General features: G+C 61.5%; 1 protein-coding gene across 4 annotated transcripts in view; it reads right to left on the bottom strand.

The window, feature by feature from the left end:
* Positions 1 to 25,571, bottom strand: part of TLE3 (TLE family member 3, transcriptional corepressor) — a 45,492-nt gene that overhangs the window by 2,598 nt on the left and 17,323 nt on the right. For 2 of the 4 annotated variants that reach the window (XM_074354237.1, XM_074354238.1), the window contains 15 exons: positions 22,454 to 22,516; positions 20,849 to 20,923; positions 13,775 to 13,979; positions 12,217 to 12,233; positions 8,584 to 8,703; positions 7,701 to 7,751; positions 6,944 to 7,096; positions 6,405 to 6,537; positions 5,720 to 5,919; positions 4,880 to 4,956; positions 3,860 to 4,109; positions 3,238 to 3,485; positions 2,302 to 2,449; positions 1,399 to 1,549; positions 410 to 486 (listed from right to left, as the gene is read on the bottom strand). In XM_074354237.1, coding sequence (XP_074210338.1) covers positions 410 to 486; positions 1,399 to 1,549; positions 2,302 to 2,449; positions 3,238 to 3,485; positions 3,860 to 4,109; positions 4,880 to 4,956; positions 5,720 to 5,919; positions 6,405 to 6,537; positions 6,944 to 7,096; positions 7,701 to 7,751; positions 8,584 to 8,703; positions 12,217 to 12,233; positions 13,775 to 13,979; positions 20,849 to 20,923; positions 22,454 to 22,516 — 1,968 coding nt within the window. The remainder of the gene's footprint in view (positions 1 to 409; positions 487 to 1,398; positions 1,550 to 2,301; positions 2,450 to 3,237; positions 3,486 to 3,859; positions 4,110 to 4,879; positions 4,957 to 5,719; positions 5,920 to 6,404; positions 6,538 to 6,943; positions 7,097 to 7,700; positions 7,752 to 8,583; positions 8,704 to 12,216; positions 12,234 to 13,774; positions 13,980 to 20,848; positions 20,924 to 22,453; positions 22,517 to 25,571) is intronic. The other 2 variants (XM_074354239.1, XM_074354240.1) reach the window with 2 other exon arrangements.

The raw sequence follows: 25,571 nt of genomic DNA, 5'->3' as shown, positions 1-25,571 counted from the left end.
TACTCCACCTCTCTCCTTACAATGAAGTGTTGAGATGAAATACGAACTTACTTGAACATCAGATAACACTGCTCAGAAAAAAAGCTGCCTCCTTTGCTCAAGTGCCCAGCACACCTGTGCGTGCTCAGCGTGCAGGCCAGAGCCAAGAGCAGGTTCCCCCGTCCCTGCTCTAGAAAGCCTGCGCAAGCCCCGCTGACAGGCTCTCGCCCTGAGGGGTCAGGTGCCGTCAGCAGCCGTGCGTGCGTGTCCTGCCGGCGTGCCCAAGTCCAAGCCCTGCCTGAGAACCGCCCGGAGCCCCCAGCAGGCAGGAGCTGGGGGTGGGGCCGGGGGGGCACTGCTTAGCCTGGCCCTCGCTCCCCCATCACTGTGGACAGGCCTGGACTCCGGGCCCCCCCACGAGGGGCGGTACCTGGAAGATGCTGGCTCCATACGGCGTCCTCCAGGCGTTGAGGAGGTTGTCTTTCCCGGTGCTCACAAACCACTTGCCTGCAGGTGGGAGGCAAAGGAAACGCCGTCAGGCGTTGGCCTGCTGCCCTCTAAAGCGAGCCCCGCCCACACGGCCGGCTGCCATGGAAACACGGTGTGAGCCGCTAGCCAGTGCCGGCAGACTCTACGTTTGCGTGAGGCGTTTTGTAAGCGAGACACGCAACAGACACGTGGACACCCAGAGGACGCCTTCCTCTGCAGTGACGGGGCGGGCTGAGCGGGCTGGGGCGGAGGAAGGTAGGATTTGCAGTTAAGCACAGGGATTACACTTCCCCAGAAGGTTCTTTTTAAAGCCACTAGGGTCGGCTGACCCATCCTGAGTCTCCCAGTGGAAGGCGCGGGCAGTGCGCGAACTGGCAGAGCTCTGTCCAGACGAGGGGCGGGAGGCCGGGCCAAGGCGGCAGTCCGCGGGCGGCCCCCCAGCACAGGCGCCTGCCAGGGCTCTGCCTGCGACAGCTCCCAGGGGCCCCCAAAGCCTCGTGGGGCGCCTGCTATTCCTGGTCCTCAGACAGACATGTCGCAATTTGGCGAGGACGGGGTGTGTCCAAAGCTGCACAGCTAGTCAGTGGGGGGCAGACATGCCCACCTGGGGCTACGGGCGCCAGAGCCTGTGGTCTGAGGCACCCGGAGGACTCACGCAGCGCTGAGTACTGTTCCTCTGCCTCAGGCCAGCGAGGACTGGCTCTGGCCTGGGGTCACGAGTGCTTGGTGCCCAGTGGCAGTGTCTGCATCCGAGGATGTGGTGGGGGACACCACTGGGCGGGGGACACCGCTGGGGGGGGACACCGCTGGGCGGGGGACACCGGTCAGGACGGCAAGGGGCCTGGTCCCGGGTGGAGCGCGTGTCAGGGCTCCGCCCCTCTCTGGGCGCGGGGCCCTCCTCTGCGCACAGCAGCGGCCCGGCCCGCTCACCGCAGTAGGCGAACTTGAGGGACAGCACGCAGCTCTCATGCAGGTGCAGCTGGTACTTGTCGGGCTTGGTGTGGTGCAGCACCTCCACATTGCTGCTCTCCATGCCCACGGCCAGCCACTCCCCGGTGGGGCAGTAGCCCAGCGAGAAGATCTGTGGGGGTGGGGGGAGACCAGCACCGTCTGATCCCGAGCGGGCTCTTCCCAAAGGCCCCGAGGGCTCCCCCTCCCTCGCCTCCCCCACCCCATTCCAGCAGCTCAGAGAACAGGACCTCATCTTCCACCACCACTGTGCAGGTGGGGAAGCCGGGGCTCAGAGCTGGCTGGCTCTAGAAGTAAGTGGCAGAGCCAGGACTCAAACTCGGAGGTGGCACAGATAACTTACTTTCAGAGTTACTTTCTGCCTCAGTGACTTCTGCCTTTCTTTAAGCAAAATGTATATAAAACACTAACATATTAAATACGGAAGATTAAAACGAGTAATAAAACAACAACAGGAAACAGTAGTACCTAGCGTTTTCAGAACGCTCTCCATGAGCCAGGCTCACGCCTAAGGCTTCTGGAAGGACCACTTCAGGTGCCCACACCGGGCCGATGGGGCAGCTAGTACTATTCCCATCCCATGAGTGACAAACCCGAGGCAAAGGGCTCAGTGCTAGAGGAGCTGGGATCAGATCTGAGCAGCTGGGTGAAGTGTGTCCAGCTCCCAGGCCTTGTTGATTCTACTTCATTGCCAGTTCCTCCAGGAAGCCTTCCCAGGTTGGTTTTAGGTCCATTTGCAATGACCACCTGTGAGGGGCCCTTCATCCCATTCCGTTCCGACCCAGCCACTGGGATCAGGGGAGGGAGGGCCCCACACTGCTCCGGGGGAGCAGAGGCGAGAGGACGTGTGTCTCGGGCACACACCTGGGAGGTGAAGTCATGCTGCTGCAGCTGCCGGCCCTCCCGCAAGTCCCAGGAGCGCACGGTGTTGTCCAGGCCCCCGGTCCACAGCTTGGTGCCATCATGGGAGATGTCTATGCAGCTGGCCCCGTCCGTGTGGCCCTGGAATTGCCTGGGAAGGCCAGGCAGGGATGGGGGTGAGCCACGGGGAACACTGACTGCCAAGCTGCCGGCCGTCCCAGGGAACGGGCCAGGTCCGCCTAAGCGGAAAGGGAAACTGAGGCCCAGGGTCCTCTAGTGAGCTCACAGCACAGCCTGGCCATGGACCCTCTCCCGCTCCACTCAAGGGTCTCGGACGGGGCAGTTCCGGGGGTGAGGGCAGGGTGCGTAACAGGAGGACTTAGCCTGACACTCCGTGTCTTCTCAGTTTGCATTCTGAACCCTCCTCACCCCGCATGCACCTGAGGCAGAGGCCATGAATAAGCCGCACGGTTTTGTGACTGACGGGGCCAGGCCCTGCAGCCTCCGCGCTGGGGTCCAACTCCAAGGCTCCACTCTGCCCGTTTCATGTGGGGGAAACCAAGGCCCCGGGGGCTAAGGGGACTTGCACAGGGTCATACGGAGGCAGGAGTCAAACCCGCTTTGCTCCCGAGGCCCCACCCTCACCCACCAGGAGATGCCGCCCCTCCATTCTGGTCTCAGTGCCTCGCTTCCTGTCTCCGCTGCCTGCGTCTCCACTCATCTGAACGCCACCCTCCCAGGCCTGCTCCAGCTCCACCTCTGCCCAGGGCCGGCGCAAGCTCCTAGACCGAGAAGCCCTCCATTCCCGGCCCAGCCGAGCACCTGGCACAAGCTGTCTTTCCACCGAGAGCCCTCGCTCCACGGCACCTCGGACGGGCCAGCGCCGCGTTCCCGAGGACGAGCCCCCCGCCCCCCCCGCCCCCCCCCGAGCGGCCTCACCTGACGAGGGTCTGGTTGTGCAGGTCCCACACGGCAATGTTTCCGTCGCTGCAGCAGGAGAAGCAGACTTTGGCGTCGGGGCTGATGGCCAGAGCATAGCAGGCGGGAGCTGAGGATGTCAGCTCGGCCTTGATGCGGGGCGTGGGCGAGGCCAGGTCCCAGATGGTGAGCGTGCTGGCCTCACCGCCCACGATGAGCGTGCGCCCGTCGGGGAGCAGCTTGCAGGAGCGGATGTAGTTGTCCCTGTTCTGGAGGGAGAAGGGGGTGGTCAGCACCGCCTGCCTCCCCTCCTGGGACCAGGGGAGGCACACCAGCAGGACGGAGCACCCTGGCCACTTCTGCTCACTTCCTGCCCTCATCACGGCAGCTGCCAGGCCGTCCCTGGTCCTCTGTCACCACCTTTCAAACTGCCACTCATTTCATCACAAACCCCTGGAGATCAGTATCATCTCCATTTACAGACAATAAAACTGGGGCTCAGAGAGGTTTGCCAGCTTGCCCCAAATCGCCCAACCAATACAAGGCTGAACCAGGCTGGGCCGATGGGGCTCTCCCCCTGGTCCAGGCTGCCCAGGTCGCCTACACCAGCTCGAGGAGATGCCCGCAGCCCCAGGACCCTCACCAGGCAGTCCAGCTGGGAGATGGGGCTCTTGCTGCCCGGCTGGCTGATGTCCCATATCTTCACACAGCCCTTGCCGCCCGTGTAGACGTGCCGTGTGGGGTTGCTGATGGTCACGGCACACACCACCTCCCCGTGGCTGAGCGTGTTGATCTGCCGGGCGTGCCTCGGGATGCCGGGGCCTGCCAGGGCATCGTGGGGGAAGGGCACGGGCTGCATCTGCCCATCGGCGCTCACGTGGAAAGAGTATGCTCTGGAAGAGGAAACCATCACTGCAGCCGACCCAGCCCTCTGACAGCTCCCACAGGTGCTGCCCAGTGCAGCCGGCGCCACGCCTGCCCGCCCTGCCTGCCTCCAGGTGTCCCCTCCCCAGACCTCAGGGAGCCCGGGAACCCCCACCTCCTTGGCCTGGCTCCACCAGAGGGGAGGCTGTTTGACAGTCCAGCCTTGACTTCCGCTCCTGCTCACACAGCCTTGCTCCAAACCAGGCCTCTAGCCCCGCGCTGCCTTGAGCAGCCTTTCCCACCGTCCGCAGATCCTCTAACACTGACCCGGGAAAGGACCCAGCTTAAATGCTGCCCCTCCCCCAGAAGCTGGTGGTGTTAGGGAGAAAACTCTGTCTGACCCCCAAAATGAATCCGAGCACACGTCGGAGCCAGTGGTGAGTCGGCACGGTCTGCCTGCTGCTGCGGGTCACGGCGGAGGCCAGCTGCGGGTAGAACCCACAGGAGCCCCCGGGGCCGGGGCAGCTCCACGGCACCTGAAGTGTTCCTTCTCTCTCTGAGCCCAAGGACCACACCCTCACCCTCAACCCCGTCCTGTTCTTTCAGAGGAAGCCTGGGGCTGATCAGGGGCATAGCCAGACAGCCTTTGCTGGGGCGGCAGCCTGGCCCATGGGTGCCCCTGGCGGGGCAGATGCCTCTTCCCCGGGAAGGTCCCCCAGGGCAGGGGGTGGGCTGGGTGGGCTGAGGGCTGCCCCCTGCCCTCCCCCAGCAGCACACAGCAAGCAAAGCCCGAGCTTACGGTTTTCCACCAGGAATGGAGGCGAGGCTTGAGGGCAGGCCTGTGGCCCGCATGGGAGGGTGAGGGTCAAAACCAACCTGTACGGCAAGACAAGGCCAGCCCTGAGCGAGGGGGCCGCCAGACGTCCCCTCACCACACACTCCCCCGCCCGGCCTCCTCCCCCCCCCCCATCCTGCCCGCGCAGCGCGGCCTCTCGGAACCCGGGAGACGGCCCAGCGGAGCCGAGCCCCTTGTTTCACAGAGAACACAGCCCGGGATGACAGCAGGGACAAGGTCACAGTCCAGGCCCCCCACCTCTGACCCAGTCTCTTCCATCCCCACTCCCACTTGTTCTCCCCCCACACACTTCACTGCCTCCCCTGGTATCCCTGTGGGCCTGTCATGTGAGGCGGCGGCCACCCCAGGTTCAGGAGGGCAAGAGAAGCCAGTTCCTGAGGAAGGACCCTCCCGTCTGCCGTCCCAGTGCCACCGAGCGGCTCTCAGGAGCAGCAGGCAAATCTCGTGCAACAAGCGGCCCGTCTGCCCAGCCCCGCCTGGCGGAGGTCACCCGACCCACCTCGGGACGCCCGCCCCACAGAGCCAGGAGGACAGGTGCCAGCCCCGCTAGCGGCGGGGAAGGGCGGCCAGGGAGGCTGCCTGGGTGAGGTCTGCTGGCCCCCAGGGGTGTGTTCCCTTCCTGTTCCTGACACACACTCTACCCCAAAGGCAGCTGCCTGGGTGTCAGATGCCAAGGGCCCCCTCTGCTGAGCAGTAAGGGCCTCCCTAGCGTCCTCCCCTGATCCTTGCCCAGCACCGCCCCCCCCCCCCCCCCCGCCAAAAGGAGCCAAAAGGTCTACGTACAGCTCCAAAGCTCACCATTGGCGACCGGCCATAGGCGGCGGCGGCGGCGGCGGCGGCTGCGCTCATCTGGGGCGGGATGTTGTGGAGGCTGGCGTAGGCGCTGGGGCTGGTGAGGGAGCCGTTCATCTCGTGGTGGCTCATCATGGCAAAGGGTGCGGCGTAGGAGCTGGTGATGGAGATGGGCGTGCGCAGGGCCGAGGCTGCGAGGAGCGGGCGTCAGCCGGGAGGCGCCTCCCGCCAGGATAGAGCCCAGGCGGCCAGGCTGCCTCCTGGCCCAGCCGCACCCCCTACAGGGGGTTCCCATCTCCACAGCCCAGGAAGGTCGGAGCTGAGAGACGTGCCGTGTGCTCTAACAGAGCAGGACTTGGAGCCCCAGAGGAGGGGGCTGCTCAGAGCCTCCCAGAACTGATGACGGAGGCAGGACACACGTGGGCGTCCTGACCTGTCTGAAGCTCTTCGCGCACACTGTGCCCAGCGGTGGCCCCGGAAGCCCTGCCGTCGGTGTCGAAGCACCTGGAGTCCACCTCCCCTTCAGACCCGACCACCACGTACCCCCGAGAGAGGCCCTGGGAGAGCCCCAACTCCGACACCCTCCCTGGCGCTCCGGCCCATCTGTGGGGCTCCAGCCCTGCCCGGGGCAGCACCCCCAGCCGGGCAGCCCAGCCCGCCGTGCTTCCCGTCATACCTATCGGGTCCATGCCCGGAGGCTTGCCCGGCATGGACCGGAGCCCCGGGGTCGTGCTGGTGCCTGGGGTCGGGGCGTCGTTCCTTGGGGTCGGGGTGTTGGACTTGAGCCCAGGGGTGGAGGACTTGTCGTTCTGAAAAGGGGGTGCAGAGACCAAGGGAAGCCATGAAGACTCCTTTCTCCCAAGCGCTGGGCACACGCTGAGGGTGGTCACGTGGAGCCTGGTGCCTGCCCCAGCTTTGAATCTTCTGCCCCTCAATTCTCGCCCAACTTTGTTTAGCAGGAACCGTGGTGACTGTTTCCATTTTATAGACGCAGAAACCAAGGCTTAGAAACAGTAACTAGCTAGCAGGGGGCCTAGCCTTTAAGCAGTAAAGTCGAGATCTGAACCCAAGCTGAGCCCCAGTCCATGTGCTTCCTCCCCCGCCCCCCCACCTTCCACCTGGCACCACTCCAGCTCCAGACCCTCTTCCCTGCCGCCCACCCGCGCCCAGCCCTCTCCCCCAGCCTGTGCGGCACCAGGGGCAGGCCCCACGTACATGACCAAGGTCTTTGGTCTTGGAGGAGGGTGTGCTGCTGGAGGAGGCCACCGAGGCAGGGCTGGTGGGGGCGTCCTTCTTCAGGCCACGGGCCTTGTCCAGCCCATTTTCAGGAGGGGAATGTGCTGGGCTGACCCGGGGCGTCGCTGGGTCCTAAAGGCACAAGTGATGCAGAGATGAGCTCAGAGCAGCGACTGGCCTGGAGCCTTCTCTGGGAATGGGAAGGGAGTGGGCACGGGGGACGGGAAAGGGAACTTGAACTCAGGTTGGGGGACCAGCCCTGAATGACTCAGCCTGACCCCTCTGTCCCACGGATGGGGAGACCTGGGTGGATGGGTGGGTGGAGGTGACCTGCCCAAGACCCAGTTACAAGCCCAGGACTCTGACCTGGGCAGCCGGGCCTCCTGGCTGCGTGGAGTTCCCTTCCAGCCCCTCTTCCCCACTGAGGCTGACCCGGGGCTCGCACCAGCCCCAGGGGCGGTGGGAAGAGAGCTGGCCTGGAGGATGGCGGGCAGTGGGAGCTGGCCCTCCCCGGGATCTCCCTCTGGAGACCCATCCTAGGAACCCCTCAGTGTCACAGATGCCCGGCCACCACACAGCCAAGCCCGGCTCCGTCCTCCAGCCTGACGCCCCAACCCCATAGGCTTTGCCGCCAGCTAGGCTGCCAGTAACGGTGCAACAGCCAACCCACCCAGCACAGAAATAATCCCCCCGTGCGCCACCCAGAGAGCCGCCCGTGACCGGGGCCTGACCTCACCTCATTGGACACGTCCACCACCAGATCGTCACTCTTGTCCCCGTCACTGTCCTGCACGGGGGGAGACGCCAGGAAGAGGTCACGGCCACCCCAGACCGGGCCCTCGCCACCCCTCCCCCACCGGCCAGGGTCTGAACCCGGTCAGACCCTACAGCTCACGCTCTCTCCACTCAGCCCCACCGAAGTCACCCCTCCTTGCTGTTTTCAGCCCAGCTCCCAATTCCTGGTCGCTCTGCTCCCCAGCCCGCTGGCTGCCTCACTGACACCTGCCCCACTGTAACATTTCTAAGCCCCCTTTGACTTGTCCCTCTGGAGCCAGACCCCTCTCTCCAGCTGGTCTGATACCCACGAGTCTCATCTCATGGCTCCTGTGCTGGGCGGGAGGGGTGATCAGCCTCGTCTACCAGAAATGCAGCTGACGCCTCGGCTGGATGTGTCCAGAGCCCCAGAGCAGCCATGTGGCTGAACAGGGAGGGCTGGGCACAGGAGCACCGGGCCCCGCACCGCCTTGCCCCCTGCCCCCTGCCCCAGCTCTCAGCCCAGCCCAGAGCAGAAACCATGACCACCTCTAGGGTCAGAGTGTGGGGGCCCCAGGGACGTCCCCAGAGCAGCCTGGAGGGTCTGAGAGGGCCATGATGGCAGCATGGAGTTGCTGGCCCATCCAGGGAGCTGTGATCCTGTGCGGGCTGGGATAACCCTCTGTCCGCCCGCTCTGGCTGCAGCCCACATGCTCACAGTGCACTGGTCCATGCGCCTTCCCTGCCCGGACACCAGCCTTGTGGGCGGGGCTGCCTCTCCTGCCCCGCCCTGCCCCAGGCCCGGTGGGGTCTCCCACCGCCTGGCCTACCAAACCCCAGCGGGGCCCGCTGCGCCCCAGACGTACGTATCGGCTCAAGCTGTCCTTCTCCTCCGCTTTCCGCTTCTTGGCTTCCATGCTATAGTCCGCGGAACCCCGGTGCTTCTCACTGGCCCGCAGGCTTTCCGAGGGCGACACCGAGTTATTCTGGAGGCAAGAAGGAAGTTCGGTGTGAACACCTCATGCGTACGTCGTCGCAGATAAGTGTGAGTGGACGCAGGCCAGCCGAGGTGTTGTGTGTGTCCTGTCGGTCTTAGCTGCATCGGAGCCTCGCCAGGGACGCCTCCCCAGCCCCCAGACTCAGCACCGCTGGGAAGGCCCTGGGAGCACGAGCGTTCTCTGCAGCGACGTTCTGCTATCAGACAATCAACTGTGCACAAGCCATCAGCCTCTGTGTGGGGTGCACACGTCACGAGGGCGGGGCTCATGCCTGTCTCCTCCATCACCCGTCGGTGCCTCCACACGTTTGCTCGAAGAAAGGATAAGCTGAATCTGCACTGAGTCCTGAGAGATGGATCTGAGCCCACAGGCTGGCCACAAGCAATACTTTATCTGCTGGACCCGACAGGGGCAGGGAGACTGGTATGGAGGGAGAGCGCGGGGCTGCCAACAGGCCTCCCAAGCGTAAGGGGGTGCGTGGATGCTGTGCAAACGCCCTGCTACTCCAGTGTGGCTTCCCACAATTTTAGGGTAACAGCAAGGTTATAGAGAAGCTTAAACATGCCACGTTGCGAAGCCTTTCCCATCTAAGAAACGAGAAGACGTGAGATGGAATCCCCTCTTTGTAGTGACAGGAAGCAGGGGACCCAGGATGGAGGGCGACGTGCCCAAGGCCCCTGGCAGGAGGCAACATGAAGGAAACCCAAGTGTTTTCGGCCTGGAAGAGCCAATGGGATCCCCTACAGTTACAAGGCAAGTAAGGACGAGGAGTTGGAATTTGGGGCCTGGGGAAGGAGCTGTCCTGGAAGGTGAGAGGCACCCCCAGACGGAGACCCGCTGGCCCATGGAGCAAGGGGTGAGCAGGGGCAGCGCGCATCACGAGGCGTCAGCGCCGGGCTGGGGTCCCTGCCAGCACACCCCGTGCCAGGAGGGCAGCATCAGAACTGATGCCCCTCTAGGGGCTGCTGAGGGTTTACCCCTTCCTAAGGGACCAACCACAAGACACCTTCCTCCTGTCTCTCAGCCCTTGCCCACCCTCTCCTGGGCACCTGCCCTGAAGCAGGCCGGGGCTGGACTCCAGGCAAGGAGGAATGCATGCGGCACAGGCCCTGCCCTCAAGGAGCTCCCAGTCCAGCCAGAGGGAAGCAAAAGGCCAGCTCACCCCACCTCCCCGTCGCCCTCCCCTGAGGGGCATGAGGAGGCGGCGTGGGGACCCAGGGGACCCTCTGATCAGAAGGGGGCATCAGGAGGCAGGTGGAGTGTCTGCCACTTCCCCGGAGGCCAGGGACTGCATCTGGGGGGCAGGGCGGGGTGGGAACCAGCCGCAGAACTTCATTTCCTCCCCTAAGCCAGCTTCTGGGCAGCCCTTCCCTGCCAAGTTTCTGCCTGAAGCAAATTGAAATGGCAGAGTTATCAAGCCTTAAAGAAAATATGGAGGTTAGAGCGGAGCTGCAGCTCAGCCAGCCCCGCAGCCGGGCAGGCGCGGCGATGCGCGCACAGCCGCGGTTCAATTAGCCGCTGCGGACGGACGGGCACCGGCAGAAAAATCACCACCATTTCACCCCATCTCCTGCGACGCCGGCCGCCCCGCGCTAAGCAGAAGTGCTCCCAGCGCCTGAGCCCGGGGGCGGGCAGCTGCCCGGGCTCCACTCCGCCGCCGGTGCCGGTGCCGGTGCCGGTGCCAGGGCGCGCAGACAGCGGGCTCTCTCTTCTCCCGCAGTCGGGCTGAAAGCCCCCCCCCCCACTGCTGCTGCCGGGGTGGGGGTGGGGGGGCGTGTCAGGCGTTCAGCGGCATCGATCCAGCCCGCCTCTGCTGGCAGGCGGCCAAGGGACTAAGTGTTTTTCATTGCCTCGGCTAGGCTCGGCACCATGAATGAGGCTGCCTCTAATTGGGCTGCATGCTAACCCCGCTGGGACGGCGTCCAGCCCGTCCAGCCGCCCCCTCCCGCACCAACACGGCCCTGCCTTTCCTGCCGGGGCCGCATCTGTTGACGACCTGGTTTCCAGAGGGCTGATGACGTGAGTCTACACTCCCTCCAACACGAGGCCGCGTGCACACGTGCGAGCCCCTCCTGCCTCTCCCCAGAGAAGCCCACCGGGCCCAGGACAGTGTCCTCATTCATTCTGTGGGAGTCCCCAGTGGCCCCTCTGCTCTGGACGTGGGTGAGCACCAGGGAGTGAAGAGCCCGCTCTTGGGGGCTCCTCGAGGGCTTTTTTCAGCAGCAAGCGCTCACAGACAGCCCCACGAGGCCAGAGCGGGGAGGACGAGGGCGCGGGAAGGCAGGGAAAGGGTGGGCTTCAAACTCCCATTTCCCCTGCAGCGGGGCCCTGTTAAGCCCATAAGCTTCCAGATCCCAGGTCCTGTTCTGAGGCCGTCTTCCTAGCTAAGCGGAGAGGCTGGCTGGGCGGGAATACTCCCGTGTTACAGACAGAGAAACAGGCTCGGGGAAGCCAAGCGGACTACCCAGTGTCCCATGATGCTGGGACCAGACTGAGCTTTGGTGTCCAGCCCAGCCCCTCTCCTGTCAGGCAAACGGCGCCTCCAAAAATACTGCCCACTGGGAGGATCAACACTGAAGCAATCAAAGTGGATTTTCAGCTTCAGCCGTTCCTTTCCTACATACGGAGCCACTCCTGGGCCCAAATAACCTGGATCTCCGAGCTCGCAGGAGTCGAGAGGACACGTGAGCACTGCTGCTGGTGGGGACTCTGACGTCAGCCTGGGCGGAGGTCTGGGAAGGGGAGGTGGGTCGGGATGGAGGAGCTGCCTGAGGAGTTGCCGTCTAGATGGTTAGTTAACTGCCTGACCTTCCAAGTCCTACTTAACATGAGGTAATAACCAAAGCCACCCTGACAGATTAGACGGCCCCAGACACAAGGACGGCGATGAGGAATAAAATAGCTTTGCTAATCGCTGGAGGATTTCTTTTATCCAGACTCCACTGCGTTTATTCAGAGGCTTATTCACTTGAAACAGAACCTCTGAGCCTCAATGTGATCAGAAAGATTTACAACAAATCTCAGAGCTGGCAGACACGCAGGCAGCCTGGCCTCAATGCTCGCTCGCTAACACTTTCTTAAACCGAGTGAAAGCCTGGAACAGGGAGAGGAAACGAGGAGGACACAGGATCATGTGGGGGCAGCCACCCTGGGGGGCAGGGAAGCACTCCAGCCCCAAACGAGGGACACCTGGGGCCTGAGCTCCGGGCTCAGCCCCGTGACCCCACGACCCTCCTTGGCAGCCTCAGGGCTGGCCGGCTGACCTCTCCAGCAATCACCCTCGTGTAAAGAGGGTCAGAGCTCACTCAGCCCAGCTCTTCATCTGACAAACGATGGACCTGCAGCCTGCAGAGATAAAGGCTCCCTCGAGTGAAGGTCACTCAACAGCTGACAACTCCTGCTTCATGACACCCCTCCCCACCTCCCAGGACCCCACACGGTACCCACCCTCCTCCCAGCACCCCAACCACACCCCACAGGTTCCAGAACGCTGGCACTTACCGCACTGGATTCTCTTTCTTTGGGGACAGAAGGCCAGGACAGGAGGCGGGTCAGGTCCCCCAAGACGGAAAAACAAGAAAGAAAGAAAGAAAGAAAGGTCAGTCTCCTCCAGGGGGCTTTTACAGCTCCGCTAGTTCACGGGTTTCAAAGTGGGCAGCAGGCCTTTGAGTCGCTGCAGGTCAGCCAAGGCAGGGCCATCAAGTGACATCTCAGCCTGGAAGTTAACAGCCCCAGTTCCAATGCTTCACATGGCCCCCAGTCCCGGGTGCGGCGGGGTTGGGGGAAGCTGTGGCCCAGCTCGCCCTCACATACCGAGAAGGCCAGCAAGGTTATTGGTCAGTGGGTTTTAAAAGCCACCAAGCTTGGGAAGGACCGTGCTATGCAACATACCCGGGGGATCTGGGAGCTGAGAATACTATTGTTTATTTTGTTTTTTTTTTTGGTAGTGGTGCTTTTTAAACGAACACCATTCTATTTCTTTGCCAAGAAGCCCCTGGAAGTTGAGGTCTCTGATTATCCACCCAGCCAAGACTCACCCCCGGACTGTCCTATCTGCTGTGGGGAGGTCCTCTTCCTCTGCCAAGAGGACCATCCTACTGCAGGGACAGAAAATTTAGCCTCCAGTTCCTACGACCTCCTACTGCCCCATAGCCCAGCCCCGGCAGGATGGTGCCACTCCAGGCCCTCGGCGCCCAGGGCAGGCTCACAGGCATTGGCCATGTGCCTAGTCAATATCTAAGGACAAATCAGATCATCACGTTGTGCACCTTAAACTTACACGACGGTATATGTCAATTACATCTCAATAAAGCTGGAAACACACATCTAAGGGCAGACCACACAAGGCGGCAATTTTTGCAAAGGGTCTGCCAGGAAGCCAGGTCCTTCCCTTTCTTCCTGAGAGCAGCCTCCTGGGTCCTCGTGGTCAGGGCCGGGCGAAGGGTCGGGGAGGCGCTCATTCCCAGTCTTTACCGTCCTCTCCCTGCAGTCGTGATTCCTACCCCCCTCTCAAACAGTCCACTGACAAGCCTTTACTTCAGTGCCAACTGGGCACCTTTTCCAAGGACCCTGTGTGGCTGAGACACAGATGCTAAGGTAAACCCCCAGGAACCTGGCCTCTGTCCTCAAGGACTAATGATCCTGAGGATAAAACATTTTCCAGGGCAGGACACAAGACGACAGTAACAAAAGGCCCCATCTTGGGACTTAAATTCTTATGGGAATTTGAAAAGGGCCTTAGCCTGGCCAAGAAGGCCTCCTGAGGGAGCGGGGCCGGGGCTGGCCCTGGAAGGATGGGCAGGGTGCAGCTGGGAAGATGGGAAGGTCCTCTGTGATGAATGGTCCCAGGCAGAGGACATGGGTACACATTAGGGGTTGGGGGGTGGGCATGGACAAACTCGGGCCTCTGGTTTCCATGCACCAGGAACTAAACAGATGGTGCCACGTCTTCTGCTAACTCCTGGTCCTCGGGTGTCAGCATCTGCAGTGTGCACTCACAGCGGGGCCTCCAGGACCCCCCACCCTGCCCTCTGCCCCTCACCCCAGCCCCTGGGCGCACCTCTGTGGTCCAGCTCATGGTGGTTCTTCTCGTCCTTCACCGACAGGTGGGCCTGGCTGCCCAGGGCACCAAGCGCCAGCAGCCCTGAGCTGCTCCCCGTCACTGGGGGGATCCCTGGAGGCTGGAGGCCTGATGGGTGGGGCGGCAGCTGGACCGGGGGGCCGTGCGTGGCGTGGGAGAGGTGCTGCGCCTGGAGCTGCTGTTGCTGCAATGAAGTTGGTGGTGAGCACGGCTGAGCAGGGAGGGTGCGGTGCCGGGGCCAGCCCTCTCACTCCTCCAGGTGTGGCAGGGGAAAAATGCCCCCAAACCTTTGCCCCCAGCTCAGTCCATGCGCTGTCAGACCGGAGGAAGTCTGTTAATGGACTGCAATTTAGATGCAAGATTTATGATTGCAAACATTCCACCTCTTCCCCAACCCTAGTCTCAAGACAGAATTTCTCAAGGTATGTTTCCAAGCCCAAGATAAATAAAGCATGCATTCAGAAACCACACAGTCATCAGGGCTCCCTCTCTGTTGAGGGGGATCCACTTTCAAGCTGCTGGCGGTCAGTTTTTGCTCATGCTTACATGCCTGCAGACAATTAGCAGCTGGCGCCTCCACCCGAGCCCGCACCCTGGGGAAGACGCCCGAATCCTGAGGAGCTCCCCCACCCCGGTCTTGCAGAGGTGGGGCAGGACCCAGGAGAGGAGTCGCGAGAGCAAGAGACGCCGGGGGCCAGCGGGACGAGAGCTAACGTCACCGGACATCGGCGCGGACGACAGGGCAACGAAAAGAGGGAGGCTTTGGGGTCGAGACAGACCAAGATGCAAATCCCAGCTCTGGCACTTGCTCGCTGGGCGGCCTCAGGCAGGCTACTCGCTGAGCGGCTTCGTAACAAGAGCTTCCGTTTACCACGGGGCTTTTCAGGGCACCCTCTGTGCCACAGCCGAGACCTGGATTGACTCCGCCATTACACCACCAGCAAAGGTGGCCCCCCGTCAAGGGCTCTGCCCCGCACATGCCCGGGACCCGACCTGGCGCCACCCTCAGGGTCTTCTTCCCCACCCCACCCGTTCCCCACCAGCAGCCAAGAGAAAGCAATCACCCCTAAGGCCACATCAGGAAGCGCGGCCGCAGGGCACTCGCAGGGGCTGGAGGGCTTCTTAAGAACGGCCGGGGCCTCGGCACGCACACGGCTTTCTTCTCAACGGGCTCGAGAGGAGGGAAGGGAAGTTCACTAAACACGAAGCTCCCGAATGAATGCCTGGGTGCTTTCCACATATGTCAGTGACCCTTCCAACTACCTGGCAAAGGAGGCACTGAGCCCACTTTACAGAGGACAGACTGGCGCTCAGGGGGCCGCAGTGGGCAGCCAGTGACTAGTCAAGTCCCACCACTAGTGTGGGATCCGGACTGAAATGTCAGCCGCCAACCTCATCCAGAGAATGTTCCTAAGGAGACCTCTCCCCGAAGCAAGAAGGCTGGCGGGGGTGACTAAGGGCCAAAATCTAACTAAGCTCGCCCGTGCCGGGGACCGTGACTCGCAGGTGAAGGCCCACAGCTCTGGACAGACATGAGGCTCCAAGAGGCAGTAAGTGTTTTTGAGGTCAGGGGTCAAAGGCCCTGCTCTCCCCCAACTAAGCCACAAAACTGCCAATCTGGTGTCCCCCCGCCAAAAGTAAAGGCAGCCCCAGCCACACCACATTCCTGGCCCCGGAGGCCTCATTTCTCAGTTTGGTGGGGGGAAGGCTGGGACCTGTGGCCATCGCCTGGGACCTGGGACATCTCCTGATGAGCAATTTATGGAAGGTGCTGGTGGGCACTGGCACCAGGGCGGCCTGACCCCACATCTGCCCTGAGATGCCAGAGCGGAAGCCAAGCCGAGTGTCCCAGGAACCCCTGCAGGACGGGCCCACCCCAGCCAGGCGCTCAGACTCGTCTGGGACGCAAGCTCACCCCTGATTTCGCCCACCTCTTCCTTCTAGAGAAAATGTAACTTCTATATCTTACTAAAACAAAAACAAAAACAAAACTCCACATACTCATTGTCAGAAAAATATCAAAAATAAGTGTAGACTGAACAGTTTTTCTAACAACATTACCCGTCCACCTGCTCCCCAGAAGTGTCCACTGTTAATCTGTCCAGGTTTCCTTTATAAAGTTTACATGCTTCTGAACAAATGGGCTCTTGTTAAATTAAAATCCACTTGTATAGCAGGAAGGTTACGAGTGTTCTGAACAAATGTACATGTCCCTTCACTGGCGACATGGCATCCTCGGTGTGGCTGGGCCATCCAGCCTTATCTGGAGGCCCAGGTTTTAAGAGTCTACTGGGGACCGTGTGGTTTCAAACAATTGCTGGTAGGTCCTTTAATCCCACCAGTGTTAACTATTTAGTCAAATCCCAGAAAGCAAGGACTGAGGTATATCATTGAACCCACTTTTTACAGGGCCTGGCCAGTAAGACCACGAGAGGAATAGAAGGGAAGAGGGTGGGCAGCTTCAAAGCAGCTTTGCTGCCTGGGTGCACGGCAGCCTCCTCCCACAATCCTGTTTTTAGAGAAAGAGCTTATTGAAGATTGGTGCCTATGGGAAGACGCCGTTGAATAATTGCAAGCACGCGATTCCGCCCTCTTGCCCAGCCTTCTAGGTTCAGTCTCGCCCAGGTCAAGCGCCCCATCATGCTGGTGGGAACCGGCTCCTCCCTCCAGGGATGCCTACCAGCGCAGACTCGAGCCGGGCTGGCCAGGGATGACGTCCTGCTCTGTCTTCTACCAGCAGCGAGACCTCAGGTGCGTCAGTGGACCTCTCTGAGCCTCAGTTTCCTCAGGGCGCAGCCCACCTCTTCGGGCTGCGTAAGGCTCACGCATGTTACTGCGCATATAGGCAGCGTCGGTGCTTAGCGAGCACCGGCAAGACTGTGAGAGGACCACAGACGGAGCCATTTCTCCCATCTTTCTGTGATGCTCGGCAACTCGTGGCTTCCGGGGAGGGACCTTGTTTTACCCACCCAGCACCTTGAGCGGCGCCTGGCACGTGTGCTCAGTACACATTTGCTGGGTGAACAGGTGAGAATGTTGGAAAAGGTGGACAAGGAGAGGCTGGGAAGTCAGTCGGCAGAGCGGCTCTGTCCAAAAGCCGTCCACCTCCCACATCCGAGCCTCCTCTCCAAGCCCCAGCGAGACGCAGCTCAGTTTGTTGGGACAAGGAGCATCAGTGGGGCGCCCTGCTGCTCCCGATGGGGAACCGTGAACCAGCATCACAGACTCGGAGCAAGGCCGTAGCTGTGGTGGGGGTTTAGAAAACAGTGGCTTTCAAAGCTGCGGAGCTTCCGTGGCAGAGAGGGCAGTTTTCCGTGCGGCACGTCATGCAGAACTGTCCTCTTTGCCAGAGGGAAGGTGACCTCCACGTACCCCTCATCTTCAAGGACAGGAGCACCCCCTGCACAGCCAGAAATCCCCCCGAGGGCTGCTTTGGGCGAAGACGCCGGCAGGAGCGGCCCAGCAGGCTCCAGGAAGCAGGGACACTCAGCCGACCTCCAAGGCCTCCCTCTTGGGGCGAGAACAGATGCCAGGGCTCATTGGGCAAAGGACCTGCTACCGACGGTCTTGACTGTGACAGAGTGAAAGTTCCTCTGCAGGGGGGCAAGGGGCCACTGCCTCCATGCCCAGGTCACAGCCTCGGCCCCTCTGCCGGCTGGGCCCAGCCAGCCCCAGGCTGCATGTCTAGCCCTGTGACGCATCTCTGACTTTAGAGGACCACGTGCAGAAACAGAGTGACACCTGAGTGGGAGGGTGACAGTGTTTCCAACTGGGGAGAAATGGAATCAAGTCCACTGTCCGAGGAGGGCCCTGGCTCACCACCCGGCAGCTGCCTGTCCCCCACTCCCACCATTCTCTCCCACGCCAGGACTTCTCGCCCACGGCAGGAAGCGGCGTCAGCAACCGCGCCCGGCCTCCCCCACCCCGGAGAGGGGCGAGGAGTCTGGAAGCAAGCCCACTCACGAGGCTCACTCCCTTGACCTTTCTCGCCAGAACAGCAGCCTGTGAGAGAGCGGCCCTGTGGGGCACACGCGTGTCCCTGTCCTCCTCACATGCGCCGAGTGCCCGCGTCCTGGGCTCAGAAGGTACGGCCACTCCAAGGAGAGGCTGGCGGGGGGCTCTCACCAGCCACATCCGTGTCGCTGGGTAGTGAGCATCACACCTGACGTCTCTGTCCCCTGACTGAGAGCTCCTCTTCTCAGGGTCACGAGTGGGGTTAAACTTCATGAAGCTGTCCAAGCATTTCCAGAGCCAAGACCCTAACTCCCAGTCCAGGGGGCCAGGCAGCTCCTCCCCTAGAGCAGCAGGTCTGACAGGGCCCTGGGGACAGCCATTCTTAGCTGCTCTAAGAGCCTCCAGGCCGTCCCCTGCCCTTCACTGTTGGGGCAGGACTCCGGCTCCCCGCCACCCTCCTCCCGTCACTTTCCCGGGTCGGCCCAGGAGCCGGCCCACTCTCCCCTCTCCTTCCTCCTCCGCTGGATGGAGTCGGGGCTCCCCGCGCGAGCCTGCCTCCACGTCCCCGTGATTCCTGCCGTGTGAGGCTCTGTCAGGCGCAGCGATTAGACGGCAGCTGCTTAATGACGGGGTGATGGTGGCGTTCGCTCAGAGCTGGAGAAGCAATTACCCTGAAAATGGGGGTCACAGGCCCCACTCGTGGGCTTTAATTGAATTCCAATATCTGCCTGGAGCTGCCTTGACCTAACGTGTAGCTCCCTAAATACGACCTGATGGACGCGGAGCTCAGCCAAGCAGCGCCTCCTCCCCAATTCCACGCTTCTCTTAGAACTTAGAAAAAATAATTTTCATAAGAGGTTTTCATTCCAAAAGCGGGGGGCAGAGGGGGAGAGGGGACCCCACTGCGGCCACGGCAGGGATGGGAAGGCTTGGCCCGGAAAGCAGGTGGTGGGGGCGGGGGGGGGGAGCAGCCGGAAGAGGAGGAATTTCAGGGGACAGAGCTCACGCTGTGCCACCCACCCCTGCGGCCCCTTCCACCCCAGCAGCAGAGCCACCAGGCTGCGTGCTGGTCACCGAGGAAGACACAGCGCCACACCAGGCCTGGACTGGATGGAAAGCGGGGGAGAAGAGCCTGAGCCGAAAGGCAGCCCCGGGCCTCTGGCCTGCACAGCGTGGGACCACCCTTGAGTCACCTCCCGTCTCTGTAAGGCCCAGGCGTGGGTCACATTGGCGGTTCTCCACCACGAGCCACTCTGTGTGCCCCCCCAATGCCAGGACACTGGGCAATGTCTGGAGACATGTCGGCGTCACACTGAGTGTGTGTGGGGGGAGCCACAGGCGTCCCGAGGGTGGAGGCCAGGGCTGTGGCTGAACACCCCCCACGCATCCTAACCAGGTACCTGGCCTCTAAGTTCACCAGCCCTGGGGCTGAAGAACCCTGGGGTTAGATGGTCTCTGAGGAGAACTCAAACTTTACAGTATTGTGAGTTCACCCCTGGGGGCTCTGCCTCCCAGCGCAACTGCTAAAAACTGTAAAAACCGACCACTCCCCTCCCCTCCCCTTCCAGACTCCTCGCTGCTCCTCCCCCAACACCGTGGGAGTCAGAGGAGGCTGACGCTCCTGCTCCTGCATCTGCCCCAGCAGCATTCCACAGCCGCCAGGGACGGACACCAGGGACAGAGACCAGAGGACAGGCCCACATAAGCATCACGGTCCCGATGGCGGGTCAGAGGGTCAGGATCCGCCAGCATCATTCGGGCACTCCAACCCTACCCTCCTGGCACTCCTGGCCCGAAGAGAGAAGCTGGTCCACTCCCTCCTTTAAACTGCCTGAGGTCACACAGGAAGAGGCACGACCAGAATACAGGCCCCCAGGTTTCGGCCCCAGAACGACAAGCCCAGAGGCATCATTCATCTCACCAAGCAGAACACTCTGGGCCTTCAGGCCCACCTCAAAACAATGACCCCACTTAAGAACCAGAGGAGGAATGAGGACCAACCAGAGGGCTGAATGGACCTCAGCCAACCAGTCCACTGCTTCCCAAGACTGACTACCCTTCAGAATGATCTGGAAAACTTGAAAAACACAGAGTCCCAGCCCCACCCCAGACCTGCGGAGAGTAACTCTGGGGTGAGGGTCCTGGATTTCCTGTTATTTGGAAGCCCCCTCGGGCACGCACACTCAGCCACTGGTGAATGGGAAGCAGGGGTCTCGCCCACCCCCTTCGTTTCAGGGACCAAAAGTGGACAGGTTCATCCTGAGGCCAAGGGATTTGCCCCAAGCCACATTAAAAAGACTGTTCCTCCTCAGCTGCTTGTCTTGAACGTCCTTAGCCTCACACCAAAGCAGCAAGCAGGAGAAAGAGGCAACGTGAATCCAAGAAATGCAGTCAAGGTGCAAGCCAGGCGGGGGCACTCAGGGGAGAAATCTGGCTTCCTCCTTCCACCGAGGGGACAGACCAGGAGTGGGCGTCACAGAGCGCTCTGCGTTACCTTTTTCTGCTCCCGGGTGAGACGGGCCGTCTAGGACGTCAGGGAGACCCACCCAGGTGCCCTGGCTGGAAGCCACCCAGGCACACGGCGAGCACCGAGCACGCGGCCAGGCAGCCCCGCGCACAGAAGGCAAGCCCCGCCCCGAACGCCACAGCGCGCTCACAGCAGCAGCACAGCAGAGACGGCGCTGATCCCAGGCGGCCAAAGAAGGGCAGACCTGTGCCCGGGAGGGGGCAGACCCCTGGGGAGGCAGGGGAGGAGGCCGGGCACCCCCGTCCGTCGGGTGGGCCTCCGAGGTGACCCCGGAGCCCACCCCGCCTCAATGGCAGAGACACCGAAAGCCAGGGGAGGGCGGGGCTGACGAGTGCAGAGGTGGACTGGGGCGTGCTGGGCACCCCTTTAATTCGGGGAGTGGGAGGCAACAGGGGAGCCAATGGGGGAGATCTCTAACTGGGTCCAAGCCCATGAGGTGTGGGGGAGGCCGGAGCCCTGGGGCTGCCATTCTTTGAGGCCAGCTAAGGTCAGGGTCCACCCCCAGTTACGGTCAGCGAGAGGAATGAAAGGGCTATACACACGGCGAGAGGCAGACCGGGGAGTCCACGTACCCCGATGATGGCGTTCAGCTCCGTCACGGTCACCTGCTTGGCCCGCTCCACGGCCTGAGCCACCTGCTGCTGGTGCTGGAGGGAACGGGGCGTGGGTTAGAGGCGGCCGCCTTCCCCGACAGAGGGGCCCTGGAGGGCCGCCCGGGACAGCGGCGGGCACAGCCCCCGAGGCGGCAGAGGGCCGCTGACCGGAACAGGACACAGATGGGCCAGGGGACTTTCTTCTGTAAACCCTTTCCGACCAGCATGTAACGAAGACCTCCTATAGTTTCAAGTTAAGATATAAATGAGCCAAAAGATGGCTGCTGGTCAACCGTCTCCCTCCACTGCACAAAGTCCCTTCCTTCCGTGCCTTTGAGAATGAGCTGGACGCTGCATGACGTTACTGAACGATGGTTCGTTTTCTAAATGCGGTGACAAGGCTCAGGCCTGCAGGAGGACGTCCTGTGCTCAGGAGACACGGGTAGAGCGGTGAGCGCCACGAGCCGTCACCGTCTCTGCAGCTGACATTCAGGGGGTTCGGAAGAAAAGCACACGTATCTACACACGCTCAGCCTACATCTGTCTAAGTGGGAAACAAAAAATAAGTGTCTGGGAGAGAAAGACGGCCTGGCGAGCCCCAGTGCCGCTCGGGACGCGGTGACGGCGAGTTGCCGCAGGCTCGCCAGTCACTCCGCTGAGGGATGCTGATGGGGAGCCGGGGGACGCCCCCGTGCCTTCCACTCAGTTTTGCCGTGAACCTCAAACTACTCTAAAAAATTAAGTCTATTAATAAAAATTTTTTTTTTTTACTGCATTCATTCCCCTCAGCCTGCTTCACAGGCAACTGCCTCTCCTAAAAGGCTGCAAGCTCTGAGGACAGCGCCGTACCTGTTTTCTCGTGAACTCAATCACGTGTGGGTCACTGCTCCGTCTCAGAGACCCGAGACTCCAGGAGGGAGCCGGGTGGGCCCAGCCACCGAGGGGGCCTGGAGGGCGGGGCCTGCCCCAGCTGGACCGAGCTCTGCTGGACGGAAGAGGCCCCTCGGGCAGCCCCCATCTGCCCTGCACCAAGGCGCCTCCATAGAGATGGTTTTCTCAACTGCCCACTGGCCCAGCCCTGCCTCAGGCTGGGGGGAGGGGTCCTCTTGGAAAGTGTGCTTAGAAGATGTGACCAACTTGGGCGTGCCTCTGACAAGGACACCCTGTCCTGGGGGCTGGGGTCCCTTTGGGTAACGGAGCCCCTCACACGCTCTGGCCCTTGGCACCAACTGGCCAGGCTTCCTTGCTCTTAGATGTTTCCAGGTGCAGAAGCTGGGGCCCAGGGAAGCATAGGCTGGAGATGCTGGTTTAGATGGGGCCTGGAGGGGCCACAAAAGTACCCACTGCCCATTAAAAGCCCTGTCACAGGCCAGGGCCCTCCTCTCAGGTCTCCAGCAGCTCCAGAGAACTGATTCCATGGGAAGAAGGAACGAGTGGCCCCTCTGACGCGCCGGAGAAAGTTCTGTAAACCCCCAGGCTGTCAACTTCAGTCCACGTGAATGGACAGGGGCCGGGGCTCCGGTCAGAGTTGGGCAGCCACTGGGCTGCTCTGGAAAGAAAGGACCCAGTAAAAGAAGGTCTTACCTCCTGGGACAGGAAAGGCATGATCTGTGCTAAAATCGTGTTCAGTCTCTTCGCAATCTCTGTCTGCAAAAGAGAAGAGCCCGCGTGAGGCTCAGGCAAATAAATCAACTCCCCAGAATGCAGACGGTGGAAGGACAAACCCCCCCGAACCACAGACCCTCGACGGGCTCCACCCTCCCACCCTCGGCGGGCCTCCCGCAGAGGCCTCGCTGTAGTCCACAGCCTGGAGAGATCCCTTCCACCGCCCTCCAGCCAGGCTGCCCACGTTTCAGGGCGCTCTGATCTCCTATCAGAGGCGGGCTGTGTTCGCTTCAGGGTACCGTTCGCCTCCTCTGGGTGGAAACCCTGATCAAAACAAAGCAAAATAAAGCAAGCTCCAGCCCCTCAGCGCACAGTGCGGTGAGACCCACCACAGCAGAGAAGTGCAGGGCGGTGAGAAGGGGCCGCTCGGCCCAGAGGCCCAAGGGCGACAGCGAGACCGGCGCTCAGGCTCCCAGACCAATCAGGTGATGGGAGGCCACCAGCCACACGTGCCAAAGGGCTCCCCGGGACCAGACTCACGCAGTGATGAGGGGCTTAGAGGGTCTCCCTCGCCCCCCACTTTTCACGGCTGCCTCTCCCCCACCGGACCAATCCCTCGCCCTTGTGTGTGCTGTCCAGCCCAAAGTCCATCTCCTCGTTAACCCTTCATTTTTTTTAGGGTAACACTTTAGTTTTTCATTTGCCTTCCCTAAGATACTGCTCGGGACATAACTCAGTGGATCCCTGGCCCCTCACATAAGTTGACAGTCAAAAGACAGATCAGTTGTCTGCCCACCCCAAACACCCCAGGCAAGATCACATCCAGAAGAGCCTCAACTGCATTGCCACCATGTTCTGTGTAAGCCATCTCAGATGAAGAATGGTCTTAAAAGAGAGAGAGAGAGAGAAAGAGCGGGGTTACACGGTTAACCGAGTCCAGACAGAAAGGCCATGGACCACTGGCAGACAAGTCTCAGAATTGCTTCTCTTATCTCATTCTGAATCCCGAGGCCGCCAGGACTGAGGTCCCAGAGCTGGCTTCAAAGCTCTCGTCAGCACATAGCAATCTTTCAGAGACAAAACCATGACAACAGCCTTTAAAAATCTGTGATCATCTGCATGTCAAACGATTCTGGATGAGAAATCCTTGTGCGCTTAAAATTAAAACAATGCTGTCTGAAGGCCTACAGACAGACCCTGGACCTCAGGAGAATTCCTGGGGCCAGCACCCCCACCTCCCCCCAGCCACTAGTGAGGACGCCTCTGGTTCAGGGCCGCCGGCTGCAGTGCAGGCTCCGACAGAAAGCCTGTCCGTGGCGTCGGGGGCTCCTGGCTGGGGATCAGGGACCCCTCCTCTCTCCTGGAACACTCTGGCTCCCCAGGAACAGGGCCAGTGTTTCCCACGGTGGGCATCTGGGGTAAAACAAGTCTTTGGTGCAAAGGACTGTCCCTCGTATCCAAGAGCAACCGAGTGCTGATAACCGTCCCTACGTTTCCAGACTTCCAGGGGAGAGAGGGTGTCCGCCCCGGTTGGGGCCCGTGGGCCTCCCGTCTGCATGTCTGGGGTGCGGTCTGGCAAGGACACTGTAAGGCGGGGCTTGTCAGCATCAGTGCTACTGACTCGGGGCCGGGTAACTCTTCCCCGCGTGGGGCTGTTCTGTGCACCGCAGGGTTTTCAGCAGCACCCCGGCCTCTGCCCACTGGACAGAGGCCTGTCGTTCATACTGCAAGGAACCTGGGAAGATTACGAAGTAATTGCTTTGCAAGCTATTAACCTAAGTAAGCGGGAAGGAAGAGTTCTGCTCCAGAACAGGGTCCTTTCTCAAGTCTGTTCACTTTCCCCTCCCCCCAGGTAACTGACGGCGGGGAAGGGAACGGAACCGAAGAGTCAGGGCTGTCCACGTCAGCTCTAGGAACAGTCGGCTCAGTCCCAGCCTGCGTGGAGAACACAGTCACTCAACCGCCACGTGTTTACGCGCCAAGTAAGAAGACGAAGCTTTACTAAAAACAAAAAGCAAAGAGAATAAACTAAACTATTCTTACTGCTTAGGAAGCTCATGGGTCCAAGGCCTCTCCCCTCAAATGACCAGCAGGGAAGTGCCTGGAACAAAGCAGGTGCCCAGGAAACGTTGAGCCAAGCCTCTCACCAGCCCCCCGCCTTTACTTCTTGAGGCTTCACACAGCAGTGCCCCCAGCCGTGGGGGCTGGGTCTGCCCCAGGGTGGGAGGGGCAGCGGTGGGCTGAGGGCTGACGTACACCCGGGAGGCGGGGCGGCAGCCCGAGTCCTCTGTGACAGGGCGAGGTAGTGGTCAAGCCGGACCAGCCACGAGCCACCTGGTGGGCCCCTGGCTGCCGCCCCCTCCCCAGCCAGGAGGGCAGGCGGCAGGCTCGGAGCCTTCCTGGTCACTCTGACCCACAACGGCAAGCCCCTCCGGCTCTGGGGTGGCTGGTTCTAAGAGAGTCCCAGCAGTTGTCGACTTCCTCCAGCAAACAGCACAAGTGTCAGGCTCTTGGAGGGTAAAGGAGAAAACAAAAAGTAGCCGACCTTCCTCTCCCCCACGTCTTTTAGCAAACACGTGGCCACAGGCTGCCCCCGGCCGGGATCTCTTCTGCAGGGCCTGGGCCAGAGCCCAGCACCTGCTGGTTACGAGGGAAAGGGACCTGCTGGGGTTTCATGGAGCCCTGCCTGGCTCAAGGCTCAGCAGGCATCCAGGCCACCAGGTGGCCGCTGCTGTGGGGAGGCGCAGGGCAAGTTCCCTCTCATCTCATCCTTCCACCCCCTGAAGGCAGTTCTGGCCTCCCAAAACCACGAACATCAACCAAGAGCCTGCAGAAGAGCTCCACACCGATCTGGAATGTTCCAGAAGCCTGGGCTACCAGCCTTCAGGCTCTCTCCTGGGGCCCAGACTCAATGAACAGCACCGTCGCGGAGTGGCAGGGAGGACTCTGGCTGCACAGGGCTGGGGGTGGGCAGAGGGGATGGGGTGGTGTCACACCTGGTCCCTGTCCCTGGGTCCGGGGTGTTTTTCTGGGGGGAAAAGGGGGTGCACGTCCCGTCCCTCCAGCTGAGACTGGGCCACCACCTGCTGAGGAGCAG

Source organism: Camelus bactrianus, chromosome 27 (assembly GCF_048773025.1).
Source record: "Camelus bactrianus isolate YW-2024 breed Bactrian camel chromosome 27, ASM4877302v1, whole genome shotgun sequence".
Lineage (NCBI taxonomy): Eukaryota > Metazoa > Chordata > Mammalia > Artiodactyla > Camelidae > Camelus > Camelus bactrianus.
Note: the sequence above shows the minus strand (reverse complement) of the source record. Positions and strands in the feature narration are given on the sequence as shown.